The sequence below is a fragment of the Mytilus trossulus genome, chromosome 8 (genome assembly GCF_036588685.1).
Source record: "Mytilus trossulus isolate FHL-02 chromosome 8, PNRI_Mtr1.1.1.hap1, whole genome shotgun sequence".
NCBI classification, from domain to species: Eukaryota; Metazoa; Mollusca; class Bivalvia; order Mytilida; family Mytilidae; genus Mytilus; species Mytilus trossulus.
In genome coordinates, this window is record NC_086380.1 from 50,492,949 (window position 1) to 50,512,543 (window position 19,595).

Genomic DNA, 19,595 nt, shown 5'->3' on the forward strand with positions numbered 1-19,595 from the left:
CCTTGTCCCGTTTGGTGATAAAATCTAAAGAAAAAACAATTTTGCCTTGTTTTCTTTTTCGAAATTCTGACCAATATAGCGAAACAAGTAAAGTATTTACAAGTTCATGCGTATTAAGCATATTTTTACGAACAACAGCAGTTCATAATTGAAATTTAGATTCATTTCATATACATGCGTAGCTATTTTCTTTTAAAAGAATAATTTTAAGCAATTTGTCTTTGTTCGATGTAATGCTTTATTTAGATCCTTGATTCATATGATAATATAGTGTAAAATAAAAGCTAATACTAACAATGACCACTGCCCTTTCCTCGATCTTGATATCTATATTATTAACGGGAAGCTTTAGCCAAAAATATGATAAAAGAGATGATTTTTCATTTCCTATCGCTAATTATCCATTTTTAGATGGTGACGTTCTCTTGTCACCATCTTATGGTGTTTACATATATCAACTTGTACGATTCGCTCGTGTATGTAACAACATATTAGATTTTAGCTGGAGAAATTAATGAATTACTGAAAAATTATTACACCAGGGTTTTCGATATCACAAACTAGTCAAAACATTTACAAAATTCTATCATCGTTATAAGGAAATAATTCGTAAATATAACACAACATGCAGAAATATTATACGTTCAGGTTTTTCACATCCAATCTTTTACGGTTCTATTCTTTACAAAGCAGAAAAATGATTGCTTATTTTGGCTTCAAACTTGATTCAGTTATAGGGTCTTTGCATCGGAAATAAACACATTTATTTGTAAAAAAAAACGAATGTTGGCATGACACGGGTTATGTTCTTCTTATATATGTTGTGAAAGTATGATACTAAACCCCTAACGGGAGGGATTGTGCCTGGTATTCATATGATGAAGACATAACCTTTCAATCAGTTTAATTGAGGTCTGGAGCTGGCATGTCAGTGAACTGCTAGTAGTCTGTTGTTATTTATGTATTATTGTCATCTTATTTATTTTCTTTTGTTACATCTTCTGACATCGGACTCGGACTTCTCTTGAACTGAATTTTATTGTGGGTATTGTTATGTGTTTACTTTTCTTCATTGGCTAGAGGTATAAGAGAAGGGTTGAGATCTCATAAACATGTAAAACACCGCCGCAACTTTGCGCCTGTCCCAAAACAGGAGCCTCAGGCCTTTGTAAGTCTTGTATGATTTTTAATTTGAGTTTCTGGTGTATAATTCGGAGTTAAGTATGACGTCCATTATCACTATACTAGTATACCTTCTTTAAGGGGCCAGCTGAAGGACGCATACAAGTGCGGGAGTTTCTCGCTACATTGAAGACCCATTGGTGGCCTTTGGCTGTTGTCTGCTTTATGGTCGGGTTGTTGTCGCGTTGACACATTCCCAATTTCCATTCTCAATTTTAACTGTAGGACAAAATAAGTACCAAGACTTACTTGTCATGGTCACGATGTTAAGAATCTACAAATATGTAGTAGGTCAAGTCAGAGGCAGGACAGAACCCTGTACCCAGATTCTCTCGGACGCAGTGATATGTATATTTTTACTAGCCCGTCATGGCTGTTTTATTTCCGATGTAAAAAACACCTGAACTCTAAAAATTAATTGTTTGAAATTATAAATATGTGCAGAAATACACAGTTGTAATTATTATACAATATTCTTACATGCTAAACGAATTTGGTAATTGTTACTTTTGTTACTTTTTGCTTTGGATATATGTAGTTTATTGGTATTTAACTGCTTAATTCGGTGAATATCGGCTTACTATGCAGTTACAGATAAAGATCTAATGATACCTATCATTCATGTTAAAGGCTGTATGAACAAAATGATATTTTACTAGTATAAATGATTTTAACATGCAAACTGAAGAACTATACGCAACAATGAGTGCCTAGTATTTTTACAGAGATCGAACACGAATTCACGTGACAATGGGACATTAATGATACCATTTTTCAAACAGAAGTAAAAAAAAAGTTATATATCTATTTTCGATCATGAATGTATCTTTCTATAAGAAAATTTGCTATAGTTTTTATGAATGCGGTAGAGAACATTTGACATATAAAATGCACAAATCGTTCTTTGGCTTTATTCAAAATCACAGGAGCTAAAATCGTACAAACACGTTATCTGCAAAGTTTGCACGCCGCACCTAGGCTGTCTTCAAACCTCTAATATCAACTTTACAAATACAAGAAACACTGTAATAGTTTTAAACCAAAAAATATTCAAATTATAGACAATAACGTCTAATTTTGTATTTACATGGTCATGGGGTCGAAAGACATGTGTGTAAATTCTATATTGTAATTCGGCACTTATATACATTTAGCTTATATGTCTATTTTTGCCGTGGCGCAATGTGTTTTCCACCAGTAGTTTGATTTATCCCTTTGGTAACTTACTCCGCCAGTTTAATCATGTTTACATGCTCTGAAGATGATCAGATTTTGGAATAAACTATCTGAATATAGATAAAGGCAACAGTAGTTCAAAATTCATAAACCGATTGAGAGAAAACAAATCTAAGATACAAACTGAAACCGAGGGAACAGGAAATCAACGAAACAACGAAAACACTAAAGTGCAACCAAAAACAGAACACAATGCAACAAACAGAGAAACGAACTACAAATGTATATGATAACAAATAGCATTTTCCTGATTTGGTTGAGGACATTTTAAGAAAAAAACGGTGGGTAGAACCTGGTTTTGTGGTTAGTCAAGCCTCGCGCTTTCATGACAAAGTAAAATATGATACTAAAATGACAACATTACATGACAGGACTACAGTACAAATAAGTGTAAGAACATTCAGGACAGAGAAATACACACACAAACAATGCAGTAGAACATACAGATATGATTATAGCTATCATAGGTACCATGCTTATAATCTAATATGTCAGAGGCGTGTTTCGTCTACATAAGACTTATCAGTAACGCTCATGTAGAATAAAGCAAAATGGGTATTCTTGTGGCTAGCCGGACAATTTCAATAATGCCTTTTTTCCAGGCCGACCAGAAGAAAAGCTTTCTCTTATAAGTATATAAAAGCTATATTATGGGATTAAATTCTTCAAGTACGATATTATCTATACTGGTTGTTCTATTGAATACGCTGATTCCCCGTAAATATAAAAAGTTTGTCAAATGAAATATAAATAAAAGATCAGAAGAATGTCGACTTGTTTGTACTTTCTAATTAAAGTCACTTATCATTTTTACATAACATTGAAGGAAAGGTGATTTGAGGGGGTGTTCAAATGTTCCCCCTTTTTTCTATTTATGAATTTACTCAAAAAATAAGTAGTTATCAAATGTACCAGGATTATAGATTAATACGCTAGACGAGCGTACATTATGTCTTCAATGGACATCTATGAAGATCCTTAACATATAGTTTCCTTGAAGTTTTAATCCAATGAAGTCGTCGAATGATTTTGCACAACTTTTGTTTGTTCCATTATGATTTATGATTATTATTTTATCACATAGAAAATAAGAGAAAAGGGTAGACACATTTGATAATGATTTCCAACTAAAAGTAAAACGGTGTTCGCAATAGCAAAAACGTAAAAATAAATGTTAAGATAATAAATAAAATTAACATGGAGTTTTAAGCTACCCTAAAATGATATTCCCTGTCCTGAAATATCAGTGCATATTTATATAGATCTCCATTGTACTAAAACTAAGAAATAGTTCATCCAAGTGTATTTGATTTAATAGTTTTCATATGAAGTGTTGTAATGCATTTTTGCTCCATTGATATTGAATCCATTGTAACGGTAGTAGAATAAATCAGCGGTTTCTGTTTGATTTCGTGCTCTATTCCACCCAGTTTACGTACACACGCTATTGTTCTTGGATGTTGTGTTTCTTAAGTATTCACGTTCTTTCTCATTTTCTTTAGGAAATATTTACACGATCTGCAATTCTCAAAACGTTCATAGCATACACGCGTTTGGAATCCGACACTTTATCCGTGACACTTTCCGTGCCACATGACACTACTGTTGATTTAAAAAAATTGCGCATCTTGCTAGCCGGAATTATAGATACGCCATGGAGAAAACGTATCTAAATTCGTATAATGTTATAAGGGTCTTGATTTGGTGTAGGGAATTCTCATTTTTGTATAGATATATTAAATAGGACCTAATTTCCTTTTTGGAAATTTGGCGCACAAGTTATATTTCGACAGCAAGAAGGTAATGTCCTTCAGCTCAAAACACATTGAAAATTGTAAATGTAAATGTTTGTAAATGTAGCTAGGCTATAATCTATTTTTGTATTACGGGGACAATAACAATCAAAACCAAGGAGTAATCAAAGACTCACAAAACCAAAGGACATTTACCTCAACAGTTATAAATAAGGAATAAGAAAACAACACGAACTTCAGCGAAAACCAGGAGTGAAATTAGGTGCTCCGGAAGTGTACTCCATTCATGCTTAACGGATAAAAAACAATGAAATTTGATCAAATATACTTGCAACTGGAAAACATATACATTTTTAAATATACGACTGTTTCAACACAATTTTTTGAATCCAGGATCGGAGTGCTCTTGATTTCATAATTGTAGATTTTTAAATTTGTTATCATTTCGATAGATGTCACACTGTATTGAAAGTGATATTGTTCGCTGAACGTTAAAAGAGTCACGACAGTCATAATCAGATTAACTCTATTGCAAACGTCACGAATGACAATTGGAAAATGAAAACAAAATGAAAAATAATTTTAGAGTCATCCATTAAGTAATCGGACTATTGTGTCACTAGCCTGTCGCATTTTGTACTTGGCAGGACCTCCGACTCCAATCTTAATTGATTAGAATTATCAGTTTTTCTGTTCTCTCCGATCATTCCGGGTCCCTCCCCCAATGAAAAAAAAAAACCGTTACTGTATTGAACAATAGGCGTTAAACACCAACAATCAATCAATCAATCAATCAGTGTTATGTGATCAATCAATTGAGATTGTTTTGAAACAAACGAAAAGTTTTCTGCTTTTATTAAAACCGATTGGCTTTATGGTCTTTACAGATGGGTGCAGTCCTAACCTCTACACAAGTTAACTTAAAGTAGTCCTTACGACCTTATCTTATGGCTTTTACGACACGAAAAGCTTATTTCAAGATTACATTGACTTGTATGTATAGCTTAAAAATACTTTAAAAGTACATTAAAAATGAGAATTTGTATAATACACAAAATGTACTTTTTATGCTCTATTTATGCGCATTATGTTTGATGGTCTGTGCGTGCGTCCGTCCGTTTCTTCGTCCGTTCGACCGTTCGTCTATTTGTCCCGCTTCAGGTTAAAGTTTTTAATAAAGTTGAAGTCCAATCAACTTGAAACTTAGAAAACATGTTCCCTATGATATGATATATAATAGACGATAAAGGAGTCATTTCTCAAAAAATCTTAGATACACTAAAAAGATATGATATTTCTACTTTTAGTGCTAAATTAGAGATTTTATCCTATTTTCACGATCCACTGAACATAGAAAATTATAGTGCGGCATCCGTGTACTTTGGACACATTCTTGTTTGTTATTGATTTGGAATTAAGAACAATAACTCTCTTCATTACCAATCTAAAAAATGTAATCACTCTCGTTAAATCTTGTCCGATTATGTTTTTTAAAATTTCGTAGTTGATCATATCAAGTTTTCTAACTTTTAATAAAAAAATCTTTTTTTTATATATATATTTATTAAATAAGTCATCCAAATTAGTGTAACCGTTAATGGCTGCATTTAATCGCGATCTTTAAAAAACGGGACAGAATGGAACAAACTCGATGTTAAATTCGACATCAATTTTTATTTGTTTACATAAACATGATAAACAAGAATAAAGACATGTTGTTAAAAATTGTATTTAAAATTTTATTGTACCACGGAAATAGCAGAAAATTTAACGAACATGTTATCTTTAACCTGATTGTATTTTTTTATTACGGAATTCAACAGCTCACATCTGCCGCACTTCATAAAAAATATTAATTATAGATATAGGATGGTTTTTGTCAGTTATCCTATGCAAATGGTTCGGTCTCGGTTGAATTGGCACGTCTACATTCACCTCTTATGTCAATATTTGATTGATTTGTATTACGTAAATTTGATTGCAAAACCTGTATTGATTTACATAGTCTTAAAAATTCCCTTAGTATTCTTATATTACGGCAATGTTGTTTACTTTTCCACGGACTATTAGGTGTAATGCCACCAGTGATTTTCCCCTATTAGTCTTTTTTAAATTTGCACTTTTTCAAAAAATTTGTCTTTGTTTCAAGTAAAAAAATACTTGGCATTTGGGAAGTTTTATCCTGTCAAGTACTATAGAAAATTTTCACATAACATTTCATTGCATTTAAGAAAATAACCATCACTGAAAGTTAAACAATCAAATTTCTCCCCTTATTTAATCTGTGTTCAAGATTTAGTAACCATGCAACCTCAAGATTACAAAATATTCTATACATGCTATAGAAACCCCAAATAAAAAAAAATAAGGGTGCTTTGAAATACCCATGACATATGTTTATGATAAAGAAATGTTGTACTGCAATAAAATGTAGGATTTATTACCGAAAACTGTCAAATTCAAGGGAATATTTTTTCGACCTATTTTTGTATACAACCGGATGTTACGTACCATGATTTGGTAGTAATACACCTTATATAGTTTAGTTTAGTTTAGAAACGAAGGCTCAGCCGCAGAAGACTGCGTAACAGGAGCATATTATACACTATTAATTACAACATAGTTCATAATACAAACAGTATACATTGTTGACTTATACAGAAATAAGTCTATGTTTATTACAGTTTTACCTTTTGAATAAAATTTGACAGCTTAGATAGCGCATTACTATCAAAATATTTCAGCATGCCTAGTACTTTTTTAATTTGGATATTTTAAATAACATGGAGGAATAAACTTCCACTGTAAATTGTTAAATTCACAATTGGTACATTTACATATATAGTGGTATACATCCCCAAGACCAGCTTTCCAAAGTGGACAAATTCTCTCATTTCATTGTACATTTCTCCATCTTACTGTTTCGATTGGAAACTGTGTATTACATACCCTTAATTAATATATCTTTACTCTATGACCCCGCCTTAACAGATGAGGTTATAAGCAAAACTCTTCTTTGAAGGGTAAATATAATCCCCCCTTGATGAAATGTATATATCAGAGAACCATTATTGAATTAACTGGTCCTGGAGACGCTGCATTACATTAATTTTGATATAATTATAATCAACTTGACCCGGAATATTATATAGTTCACAAAAGTCACAATCATAAAACACAGATTTTACATACTAGTTAAACAACTTTAAATTATAACCTTCATGCTCATGCATGTACCAACGTAATTTATACAGGTTCTCGATAGTTTTTTTTATCATTTGTTGCTACATTTACATTTTGTAGCTTGTGCCAAAAACATACTATTTTTAACTTGATCTGCCGTTCAGGTAGAAATCTTCTAAGTTCCCCGAACGCCATCAAATTTGGCGTAGATGATCGCACCACCAAACTTCGCTTACAAAACTGTAGATGTAATTTTTCAGTATTATTTTTATTTTCAAACCCCCATATTTCCGAGGAATAGGTCAAAATAAAATCAGTTTAATGATCTTTCATCTTGATTAATGTGACACTTTATATGGTACATGGGTTGCACAGTAGACCTGCAATAACATTTACAAGTTTATCAAAATAATGTAATACCTTTAAGCAGTGTCTAATCTAAATATAGAACAGAAGTTTATAGCTTGATCTTGTGAGAAACAACTTTATGTATTGGTCAGTTAGATTGAAGTAGTAGCTTGAAGCAACACGTTGCATTATATATTACAATGAAGTTACATGTCTTATAGAGTTGGAATAAAGTAACGTTTTGTATTGGCATTAATAATTGTGAACCTATGAATATTTTATATATATACATGTACTTGTATATATGACGCGGAATTAGGGTCATGAACATCGAATTCAGCATACGCTTAAATCATTTAAGCATATCCTAAATTATAATATAGCATATGCTAAAATGATTTAAGCGATATGAAATTCCGCATCACATGTATACGATTAAACATGTGAACATTCATTAGACTTAGTTATACATGCAGTTCGAATAGTAACTTTATAGTGAGTGAAAAATATGCGATAGCTAGTTCCCTATTTTAACGGGCATCAAGATGGGGCACGATCCCGGATTCGCATAGAGTCCGAAACAATGAGCACTTTCCATACGTTCAGCTTTTCACATGTGTCGCTGAAATACAATAAATTCACACGTATATCACATTGGTAGCCTGCTGTGACTGGGTTGTATTCGCGATACACGTGCTTTAATATTAACTAATGGGGTTGAGTAAGTGCCTTTGAAGTGACTTTGAAGTGCCTTTGAAGTGGAGGGGACTGTATCGTAAACCTTGCCTATCGAAGATGAGAAATATAGAAAGAATGAAAGAATAAAATAAAAGTAATAAAATAAATGAATAAAGTGAAATAAAATAAAGATTCAAATATAATAATAAATAAATAAATAACAATTTATTTCAATAAATTGGTGTGGAAGGCATATAAAAAAAAATCCAATCCGTTATGTGTTTGTAAAGTTTTGTATCAAAGGACCTAACTATATATAAACCAATAAATATATATATTTGCCAAAGAGATATAAAAATATACTGCTTACACCGAAACTTTGAGTTTTTACTTATTAAAGCTATTCCAATGTTTGTAATAACTACTCAAAATTGCGGGTTTCCTTGGCCTGTTTATCGGTCAATTACCATCACGTGCCATTGATCTCAATCTTTAAAAACAGAACATACTAATATAGTAAGAAGGATTGGAGTCTCGTGGGTTATCGTTTTATCTTACTATATAGATCATTGATAAATTGTTATTAATATGCGTACTGAAAAATAAATAAGGAATACATTTGTTTAACTATCCGGTGGTACATGTATTTTATTTATAATTTTAATATTATCTCATCACGGGCTAAGCGCAGTTTTTGAGGTTAATGCACATGGGCGGACTTGGCACAACTGTGTGATGTGAATCATTGTTAAGAAATATATTGTACGATGCAAGGTAAGAAAATAGAAACTTGTTCTAGTTTTTAAAAGTAAACCGCACGAAAGAAACAAGTTTGATAAAACCTCTACAGAAAATTTCCAGTTTTGATACGAGGAAATTATCAACAGATAACGAATTTTAGCACCTGACATATAACATATTAAATATGGGATAATTTAATTGGTAACGTTCACTTTACTTGACATGTTCTCTCATTGGCAATTAAACCACATCTCCTTTAATTTATATTTTTAAGTTTAGTGAAGTTATTTTCTTTTCAAAAACAAAAATCAGTATCCGTACACATTTTATTTGGGATAACGACGATATAACGATGTATACAAAAAAAAATCCCAAATACACGCAATTGCCGTCTATTTCAAATCTGTTTTAATACGGTAAATTCTGAGGGTAACTTTAATAATCCTTTGTTAATTTACATGAACAAATACAATATCTTTAAATACAGGTTTCAGCAAGTATGGTAAACTTTTATTAAATAAATTAATAAATAACAGTGATTTGAAAAATAAAACCAACGGCATTTATAGACAAACAATTTTTAAGTCTTCAACAAAACAAAAACCGAAATAAATATTCGAGAGATTATTACCATTATTTATTTATTCAAAATCTTTGCTTTTAATTCTAGCAAATATTTCTCAATTTAAAATGTAAAATGAGTCTGAAAAAGTCTTGATGTTTTTCTCTAGCGGTAAATCCAGTTGATTAAGACATGATCAGACAAAAATGACCGTTTCAGACTGAAATCTTGCTATTAGTGTGCTTACTTCAAAAAAATAATCGAGATGGTCTTTGGTTATATATTTAAGATAGGTGCGTAACTTTTACTTTGTACTTTATAATAAGTTCACCGTGAATTATCTTAGTGCTATTATGTTTTTAATGGTCGTATGATTTTGATGTGACTCAGTACTTATGCATCCCACCATTTTTTATTTTATGTTTTATCTTGGGGCGTTCTGGTGCAGATTCTTTATAATTTCATACCTTCCCATGTTACTATAGTTTCCCGTGAATTGTCTCAGTGCTATTTTTGTGAGCGTATAACTTTTGACGTGACTCGGTATTTATGCGTCCGGATTATTGAAGTTGTTTTTCGCTTGTTTAGATGATAAATAGCGTTTGATTTTTATTAGTTTTTATGGGGAATATCCCTTTTGAATATGTCTTGGAGCTCGGTATTGTTTTACACATGTTTTTCAATCATGCGTTTGAAAGACTTATTAACCTTTAAATCGTAGATTTTTGGATTGAGCGTTTTGGATTGTTTTAAGAATCCGCATCTGCCTGACATCACTAATGGATTTCACATGTTTTGTAAATGTAATATTATACTGTAGATTGAACAGAATCATATATGTCAATCATATAGACCAAAGTTAATATATCGTTCATCGCAGGGATATAACTTGATAATAAAAAAATCTTATGAGCCTCATTATACTTTTTTTAGATTTGCAGCCAATTGCATTCAAAATATAGAAATCAAGCAATCAATACTTACATCAGGAACATGTGTCAACCATATATTTTCTAAGTCTGTATTTTTGTGGTTGCAGTTATGCTCTTTGCAAAGATATTCTCCTCCTTCACATTTTGTAGTTAGTTCTTCGAAGCTAATTCTATCATTCAAACTTGAATAATCCCCATTACTGCATTTTGCTTTTATTTTGTAATCTAGTTTATGGAATAATTTCCCATCTAACACTTCAACTTTTTTACAAAGCTCTTCTATGATGTTTCGGTACATATCCTGACCTACATCTTTCCGTTTCCATATCTGTAAGGATATAGCATTCTTTGAGAAGCAGATAACTAACTGTCTGAAATCCGTTTGATCTAAATATACAACTGCTTTCCCTGCGTATAAAGCTGGCCGTCCGTCCACAATATATTTTCTGATGTAATTGACAAGAATATAATTAAAGTAGGCTATAGGAAGAAACTTAAATTCAAGTACCAACCAAGGAGTACAATAAGTATTGTCAACATTTAATGTTTCTTTAATATGTTTGATAGTGGATGATTCTGTTACCATGCATGGCATATAGTATGAAATGGTATTTTCTTGTTTAACTATAATGTCAAACTCTTCCATTACGTCCAGTATATGATGTTTGTATTTATCAAACTGTAATTCAGGCACTTTTCGAAATAGCTTATTAATAATTTCCATTGATATAATTCCGTTGTGTTTTAGCTCGAACAATTCTGTCGCATTACAAGGATTTTTTTTATCGTCACATACAAGGCATCTGAAACAGTCGACTAACCACTTTGGGTGAAGAATGATATAATCACGTTTATTTTCGAAAAATATCATGTTCCCAATTTTGTGCTGGTATTTCAGGAATTGAAGGAGTTCATTATTTTCTATTGAAACCTCTTGAGCTAATTCCACTATATCTTCCCATTTTTCGCAATATACCTTCTCTTTTTCCTTCAATTCTTTTAAAACAACTAATGTGTTTTCTAGCTGTATCCATTTTGTTGGAAGCTTCTCAGCAAAATAGTTCGTCTCCAGAGCAATATCTGATATGTGTCGTTTCAAATTTTCAAAATCTTTTTCATGAGATTTTAAGTTGGAAATAAAATGGATCTCGCCCCTTATGTGACTGCCTTTTTCCTGACATCCAAACGAAGCAATAAAGTTATCTGTATATGCTTTTTTCTTAGCCTACAACAAATAATTGTCGTGTTATAAATCTTGATTGGATATTTTTGGGGGAAATTAAGAAAGAGTTATGCGTTACAACTCTTTAAATATGCAAAGACTTATGCATCACTGTATATTTCATTTGGCGTATTTGTTTGTACGATCTCAAAATAAAATAATATCATAACAAGGTGAAAATCACAGGAATTTGATTTTGAAAAGTCTTATAAGTAACACAAAGGTGAATTTTGTTTGTTAATTTCATTTACCTCTCTTTCGAGTTATCTTTGCAGTCAAGTAGTTGACAGTAAAACAAAACCCAACAAATTGTATAGGTTAAGGTAATCTTTTACATCTGATTTCATACATACGTAATTATATAACAATATATTTTTCTAATATGAAAAAACAAAGGCGATCTTGATTGGTAATATCCTAAATTGTATTGTAGGATTTATTCTTTTTTTTTTTTAATATCCTGTAGGTAGAAGTTAGGAAACATATGCACTCTTTATTTTCTGTGCATTCGGATTTTGTTTTCAATTAATCAATGTTTTGACAGACAAATCGTTAATGCTGAAATATGAACAACTTGCTTTCTTTTGCATTTTTATTTTACAAGTATAATAGTTTGTGTACGCTGCAATACGGCTGCTTTTGTGTGTGTCTTGTCCATTGTTCTACTATTCATCACTTCAGCTGCATTGTATACTGTATATTTTTTTTTTGTGTTTCTCTAAGGGCGGGTTAGGGATCCTTGAAGGGGTAACATTTACGTTTAACGATGATATTCCGTCGGAAGGGGACAATAAATGGCTGACTGGTGATAAGAGAGAGCCATATATCTTGCACGCAAATAAACTCATCATAGATACCAGGATTAAATTTTGTATTTAAGCCAGATGCGCGTTATGTCTACAAAAGACTCATCAGTGACGCTCAAATACAAAAACTTTAATTTTTTTTTAAGAAAGAAGGCCAATTAAAGTACGAAGTTGTAGAGCATTTAGGACCATATATCCTCATTTTTGTTGCTAAAAAAATACACCCTTGTAGATTTCGAAATAGAGCAGGCTAATGCCGCTACAAGCATCAATCGCACCTGCAGAGTAGAAAGGGATTAATATAAGTTGCAATAACTTGTTTCCCAATCCACTATAAATTGAGAGTTAAGACAATTTAAAAGCAGAGTAAGGGAGGTAATTCAAAAACAGTTAACATACAATGTTTGGTATGTTCGAATTTACCTCCCTTACATTTCTTGTAAGTAATGTATAAAGAAATGCCTAGTTTTAAACTTATTGCAAAAAAAGGGGGTGGTAGTAGTGTAATTTTTTTTCTCCAAATTTCTCAAATTCCAAATTTGGGAAATGTTTGAAGGAGAAATCTTTAATTGCACAATGTTGCATAATAGATTTGTAAGATCTTGACATTTTTTTGTGTCAGAAACTCATATTATGTCTAGAATTTGATTACAATCCAAATTGAGCGGTGCATCAAGCTTGAATGTTGTGTCCACACTTGCCCCAACTGTTCTGGGTTCGACTTATGGGGTCGTGTAAAGCTGCGCCCTGAGGAGCACCTGGTTTTTGGTTCTATATACGTTCACAAGATGGTAGGTATTGCATGTCTAATAAGTTTACAACAGAAAAACTTTACTTTTATCTGTATATATCGAATCAAACAAAAGAGAAGTATATGTATGTTAGAAAAAAAGCACATATTAACAAGTATTACATTTGTTTCCTAAAAATAATCACTTATGTCTTATTTTACCTCTTTATCTTTATCTTTAACTTTGTCAATACCAGTGCAAACCATTATAACAGGTGGGCATGGTTGTTTTGTTGTACTTTCTTTGATATCTTCACGAAAACAATGAATACTGTCCAGCCAGAAGTCAATGTATTCTAATAAGAAATATTGTACTATTAGGGTTTAAACTTACAGTCTCTAATCAATTAATTTTAGGTCAATCTTCAATATTGACGGCTCCGCTATATTTCGTTTCTTTACTCCGCGTTTTCAAGTGAAATCGCGTTGGAATTTGATGCGACTGTCGTACAAGTGAGAGGTTGAGCGCTATAAAACCAGGTTTAATCCAGCATTTTCTACATAAGGAGATGTCTGTACCAAGTCACGAATATGTTGTTATCCATTCGTTCGATGTGTTTGAGCTTTTGATTTTGCAATTTGATAAGGACTTATATCTAGAAATTGACTATGAGGGTCGGTTAAAAAAAATAAACGACAAAAGAGATGATTTCAATTTCCTCATTTTAACCGTTTCATTTTTAAACCAAGAGATTCAAATGGTGAATATGATGATTTCGGATATGTTCCTTATGTCGTCACTACATCTCCCCTTCCCTTTTCACGAATGTGACTTACCGATTAAGACTATTTACCGGCTTTTTAACATCATGAGCAACGCGAAGGATGCCATATTTGGAGCAGGGTCTGCCTCCCTACCGTAGCACCTGAAATCATCCCTATTTTTTGGTGGGGTCAGCGTTGTTTTTGTACCCCTATTTGTGACATTTTGTTTATGCTTTATTATCAATATAATGAAAAATTATGCGACTGTTTTACAAGTGAGAGGTTTAGCGCTTTAAAACCAGGTTTAATTCATCATTTGAAAATGCCTGTACCAAATCAGGAATATGACAGTTGTTGTCCATTCGTTTGTTGTGTTTTGTCATTTGATTTTGCCATTTGATTAGGGACTTTCCGTCTTGGATGTTCCTCGAGTTGAATATTTTTGTGATTTTACTTTTTACAATAATCACTTTAACGCGTTCACTTTGTGTCCGTTTATCAAGATAAATGGTTGAGAGTTGTCCCATTGGCACTCATACCACATCTTCTTATATCTATTGACATGTGATAGTTGTCTTTCAAACTTGTCGGAGTTGTCCTAAAAACCTTTCCAAGTTTTCTTCTTAAGTTGTCCGGATTGTCCTTAAAATTCCGATTTTGTCTTCAAAAGCGGTCCAAGTTGCCTTTTGTTCAAATTGACCTACTTTATGTAACAATATAGTTGAGTTTCAAAGGCAAAAAGAGTATATAGATGACGACATCAAAAATGATCAGCACGAAAATTAAATTATTTCCCTTTTCATCAAAAATAAACCATCCTAAGATATCAAAAGAACTGAATAACAATACAATACATATCTTTGTATGGAAATCAGTAGCGTTATGCTGAAGCCGAGTGTAAAATTAAGAGAGCGTGATGCTGAATTAAATCATCAAATTGCAAACTTTAAATAATAAAATGCTATGTTGACTGAGTCGAAAAGGACGTCTAAGCATTATCCAGTAGCAAGTTAACATCTTGTAATGTCAACTTAACAATATATAGTTTAAACTCTATGTTACCTGTCATAATCATGTCATCATAACGCCGCAGCTTACCACGATGCGTTCACAACATCAACACTTGCAGTGACAAGTCAACAAACGCAGATTCAACTTAGCATTTTATTAATTAAAGTTTGCACTGTGATTTAAAAAAAAATAGCATTTGTTATACCAAAATTCTACGTAAACGTAGACGTATATAGCCCAAAATTGATGTGACTTATCTACAAGTACCAAAAGACCAGAATTGTAATCCTTGGTACATGTTTAAAAACACATATTGTAGTATCGTTAATTAAAGGATCTTGGTTTAGACAAATATCCCAAAAGTCTCTGACATGTGACTGTTCCCACTCAGAAGTATATTTTACTTATAATAAAAAGTAAAATAACAAAAATACTGAATTCAAAGGGAAATTGAAAACGGAGAGTCCTTTCTGATATGGTAAAAATCAAAAGCCGAAACACATCTAACGAATGGAAAACAAATTCACATTCCGTACTTGGTACAGACATTTCCTTATGTCAAAAAGGATGGATAAAGCTTATGAAAGCTGTCTAAATCACTAACTTGTATTGCAGTCGAAAATAATTTGTGAACAAAACAAAAACAACAAACATATTAGGTTAAACAAAATAGGGGTACAGCAGTCAACATTGTGTTGTAATTTGAATCACTATAAAAACAAACAGACTGTTAACAAAGAAAAACCAAAATACCATATAGACAAAGGACTTAATAAAAAATGAATGATAAGAATATGAATTATGACCACAGCACATCAACATATTGGCGGGATGCATAAGTTCACAGCCATGCCAAAAGGATATTACCAAAAATGGACTTAACGTTAAAGATAATAACTTACGAAGCCTAAAAAAGAACACTATAACAACTTTTTTTGATGGAAAACAAGTACCTAGAATATATACTTCATAGCCATCATGTACAGTACTACTTTTTCATGGTGGCCATACACAAATATGTCCACCATGATGACCCTATATGTCCATCATCATACTCCCTGTTGCTTGATTAATACACAAGGTAATAATCAATAACTAGTCAAGCATAAAGAATATCCTGACTTCATTGAAGTGTTAAAATTATATAACTTACAGGTCTAGTTTCTCTTGTAAAATATACATGTATGTGTTTGTCATATTTAATAACTGTAATTATGACAAGAAACAAATCAAAATAAAATGAAATAATAAAACTAGTTGAACAAATAGTTATAATTAGCTATCAAAAATTCCAGGATTATAGTTTAATACGTCAGACACGCGTTTCGTCTACATAAGACTAATCAATAACGGTCAGATCAAAACAGTTAAACACCTTGTTTTAAATTGACTGCTTGTTATAAGTTGATATTGTACCTTTTAAGTTATTTTTTATCATATTTGAAATATACTATTTTTAATAAGGTACAGCCAAATGTAATAATCAAATCTTTGTTTCTTTGAAAGATTTTAGTAAAAGTTTTAAGTAATTTATGGTATTGAAATCACTGACACAATAATTTCCCAGTGATGCATTGATTACGATCGTTAAATTCTATGGCATCAGAACACACATGGGCATACCGAACGAATTGGATATATAAACACGGTATGATGGAGCCACACGAGCATACCGAACGAATTGGGATATATAAACACGGGATAAAAAAAGAAATTTTATCACACTCCAGCAAAATAGCATAATTTACTTTTAGGTATCTGACCCAGTTTGCATAATACTTGATGTCTACCATTATTCTTTATTATCGATAACAGATCAGCAAGATATTAATTTATACGATGTTTAATACGTTGATTACGGTTTTTGCGTTTACTATGAACACTGTTATTTCTAAGTTGTTGGTCAACAATATTAATGACATCGATAGAAGCTTTAGATATGTTTCCTTGCCCTTATATTTTGTCATTGAGACCGATATAAGCTGTTTGAAGTCTTTTTTATCCAAAACTATTCGCGAACTTCGAGTGATTGTAAACAGCTTGTGTGATTCTCCTGGCTGTTTCTGAACGCAAGCACGGGGACACATTCAGGCAGTTTCGACAGTATAATATACACAGAACAAATGTGATTTAATCAAAGACCATAAAATTTAAAGTGTCACAATCTACAGAAGTGGTTTTTTTTTCATTTTTCCGGAGACAAATTTAGGCTGTTAACTGACAGAAATAGCATCACTGAAGATAACATATCTAATAAGTTTACAGTTGTTTCAAAAAGCGAGACAATTTTTTTCTTTAAATAATTTCTTTTCAAAAGATTCACTTTATTCAGAGATACAACATTTTGCATTATGATGATAAAAAAGAGGATGTGGTATGATTGCCGATGAGACCACTGTCCACAAGAGACCAACATGACACAGACATTAACAACAATAGGTCACCGTAATCAGCAATTATCAAAATTTGATGATAACTAGGTCATGGCATTTGGAAAATTAAAGTCTCTTCAGTGGTCCTTCATACACAACTCCTTTTTTTGAGATTTGAAAAAAAGAAAGATAAACAACAACCGTTTTTTTCCTAAACCTGCTAAAATTTCTGATATTTGTATGATAATAAAATCTGTTTTAAAAGGATTGCTATTTATCATAAAATTTTGTTAAGAAACTACAATGTATCTGGTTAAATTACTTGCTTTATTGTCTCTTTAAAGAAATAATATAATTTGCATGATCTTAAGTAATTGTGTATAACAATTCATTATTTCTGCAAATGAACAATTGAATATAATGTACATTATGTAAATGTTCATTATGTACATTGATTCTTTTTTACTTAAACAAAAAATATCCTCTGTTTTGTTTTCAAATGGTCGAACATGCAAGCGGGTGGACATAATTAAGAGGAAGTCACAGTACCTTAACGATATCGCAAAGTAGACAATGTCAATGCGAGAGTGTACAAGATTGTTGATATCGTTCATACTCTTGTCTACATCGTGCACATTGCCTATATCGCCAACACGTTACTCGCCATGTTGACAAAAAGAGGGACGGTGAAGACAATGTCGTCATGATTTTGTCAACATCGCGATATTGGCGATGTCAACGATGTAGACAATATCATCACGATGTTGGCGATGTCAACGATGTAGACAGGGAAAGGGGACGATGTAGACGATGTCGTTACAATGTTGTCAACATCACGATGTCAGCGATGTCAACGATGTAGACAGGAAAGGGGGACGATGTTATCAACATCACGATGTCGGATATGTCAACGATGTGGACAGGAAAGGAGACAATGTTTAAAATCATGAACGAAGTTGACAATATTGGACTTCATCGTGCACTGGACAGATCTCATAAAAAGATGACGTTCCGCAAAAAAGTCTACGTTTCAAGAAATAAATGCCTTACTTTTCTTAAAAAATATTATAGATTCCGGAAAAAATAAATTATTACTTTTTCGAGAACATATTTAAGGAGTACCTTGAACTTTGTTCTAAATGAAACCTGCAACAACTTATTGTAGCAGTATGCATTGCACATTCACAGTCAATATGATCTTCCTCGGGCTGGAGAGTTAGTCTTCGGGTAGTTCACACATCAATAATCAGATCCCACATTTTGATAAAAAGTGAAAAGAACGAAAACGCAAGAGAAATTTATTTACAATTATACATTAATATATCGAATAATTAACTGTGCCATCTATGGAAATATCATTTATTTCATAACATAGACGATCATAGACATTTCAAGTTGGTGAAATATAAATTATAACGATTCCGACATCATCATCTTTCACTAAGTTGAAACTTATTTTTTTTAATGTCTAGTATATTGTAGATATAAGATCAGAACCTTTTCTGTAAAAGGATATGATATAAATAATTTATCTAAAGTATATTCAAAAATTAATAATTTACTTCCAGATAAATTTACGGAAAAGTTATAAATACAATTTCTGGACACGTATACTGAAAGTTACCCGGAAACGTAGAAGTGGAACTTTGAAAAATTAGCAGAAACGAAATACGCCCGTTTTACGCACAAGGTACAATGCATTATTAATTATTAATACAGGTGACTTAAGTTCGTTGCTATTTCACCTAGGTTTTTCTCATTGTTGGGGCACTAACAATGACACATAATTGCTCTATACCTCAATTCCATTCATATTTGGCAATCATACCACATCTCATTTTTTTATAGTTATGAAACCTCACCTCCATTAGAATCAAAATTTAACTGTTCATCATACGGAATAGGTGTAATATCTTCTGTAATATCTGCAACAAGGACATATATAGCTTGTGTAGTAAAAAATGTCTGGTGTGTGGCATAATAGTCCCTCTGGCCAGCAAAATCCCATATGCCACATTCTACAAGTTCCTCTGATATCAGTTTGTTTTGTTTATTCTTCACGTATGAAAGAAT

At 32.1% G+C, this 19,595-nt stretch overlaps 1 protein-coding gene across 1 annotated transcript in view; it reads right to left on the reverse strand.

The window, feature by feature from the left end:
- Nucleotides 1-7,693: 7,693 nt before the first annotated feature.
- Nucleotides 7,694-19,595, reverse strand: part of LOC134727739 (probable serine/threonine-protein kinase pats1) — a 30,394-nt gene continuing 18,492 nt past the window's right edge. Inside the window, exons 5-8 of the mRNA XM_063592126.1 lie at nt 19,385-19,577; nt 13,597-13,730; nt 10,669-11,841; nt 7,694-7,735 (exon numbers count right to left, since the gene is read on the reverse strand). Of these exons, the coding sequence (XP_063448196.1) occupies nt 7,694-7,735; nt 10,669-11,841; nt 13,597-13,730; nt 19,385-19,577 (1,542 nt within the window). The remainder of the gene's footprint in view (nt 7,736-10,668; nt 11,842-13,596; nt 13,731-19,384; nt 19,578-19,595) is intronic.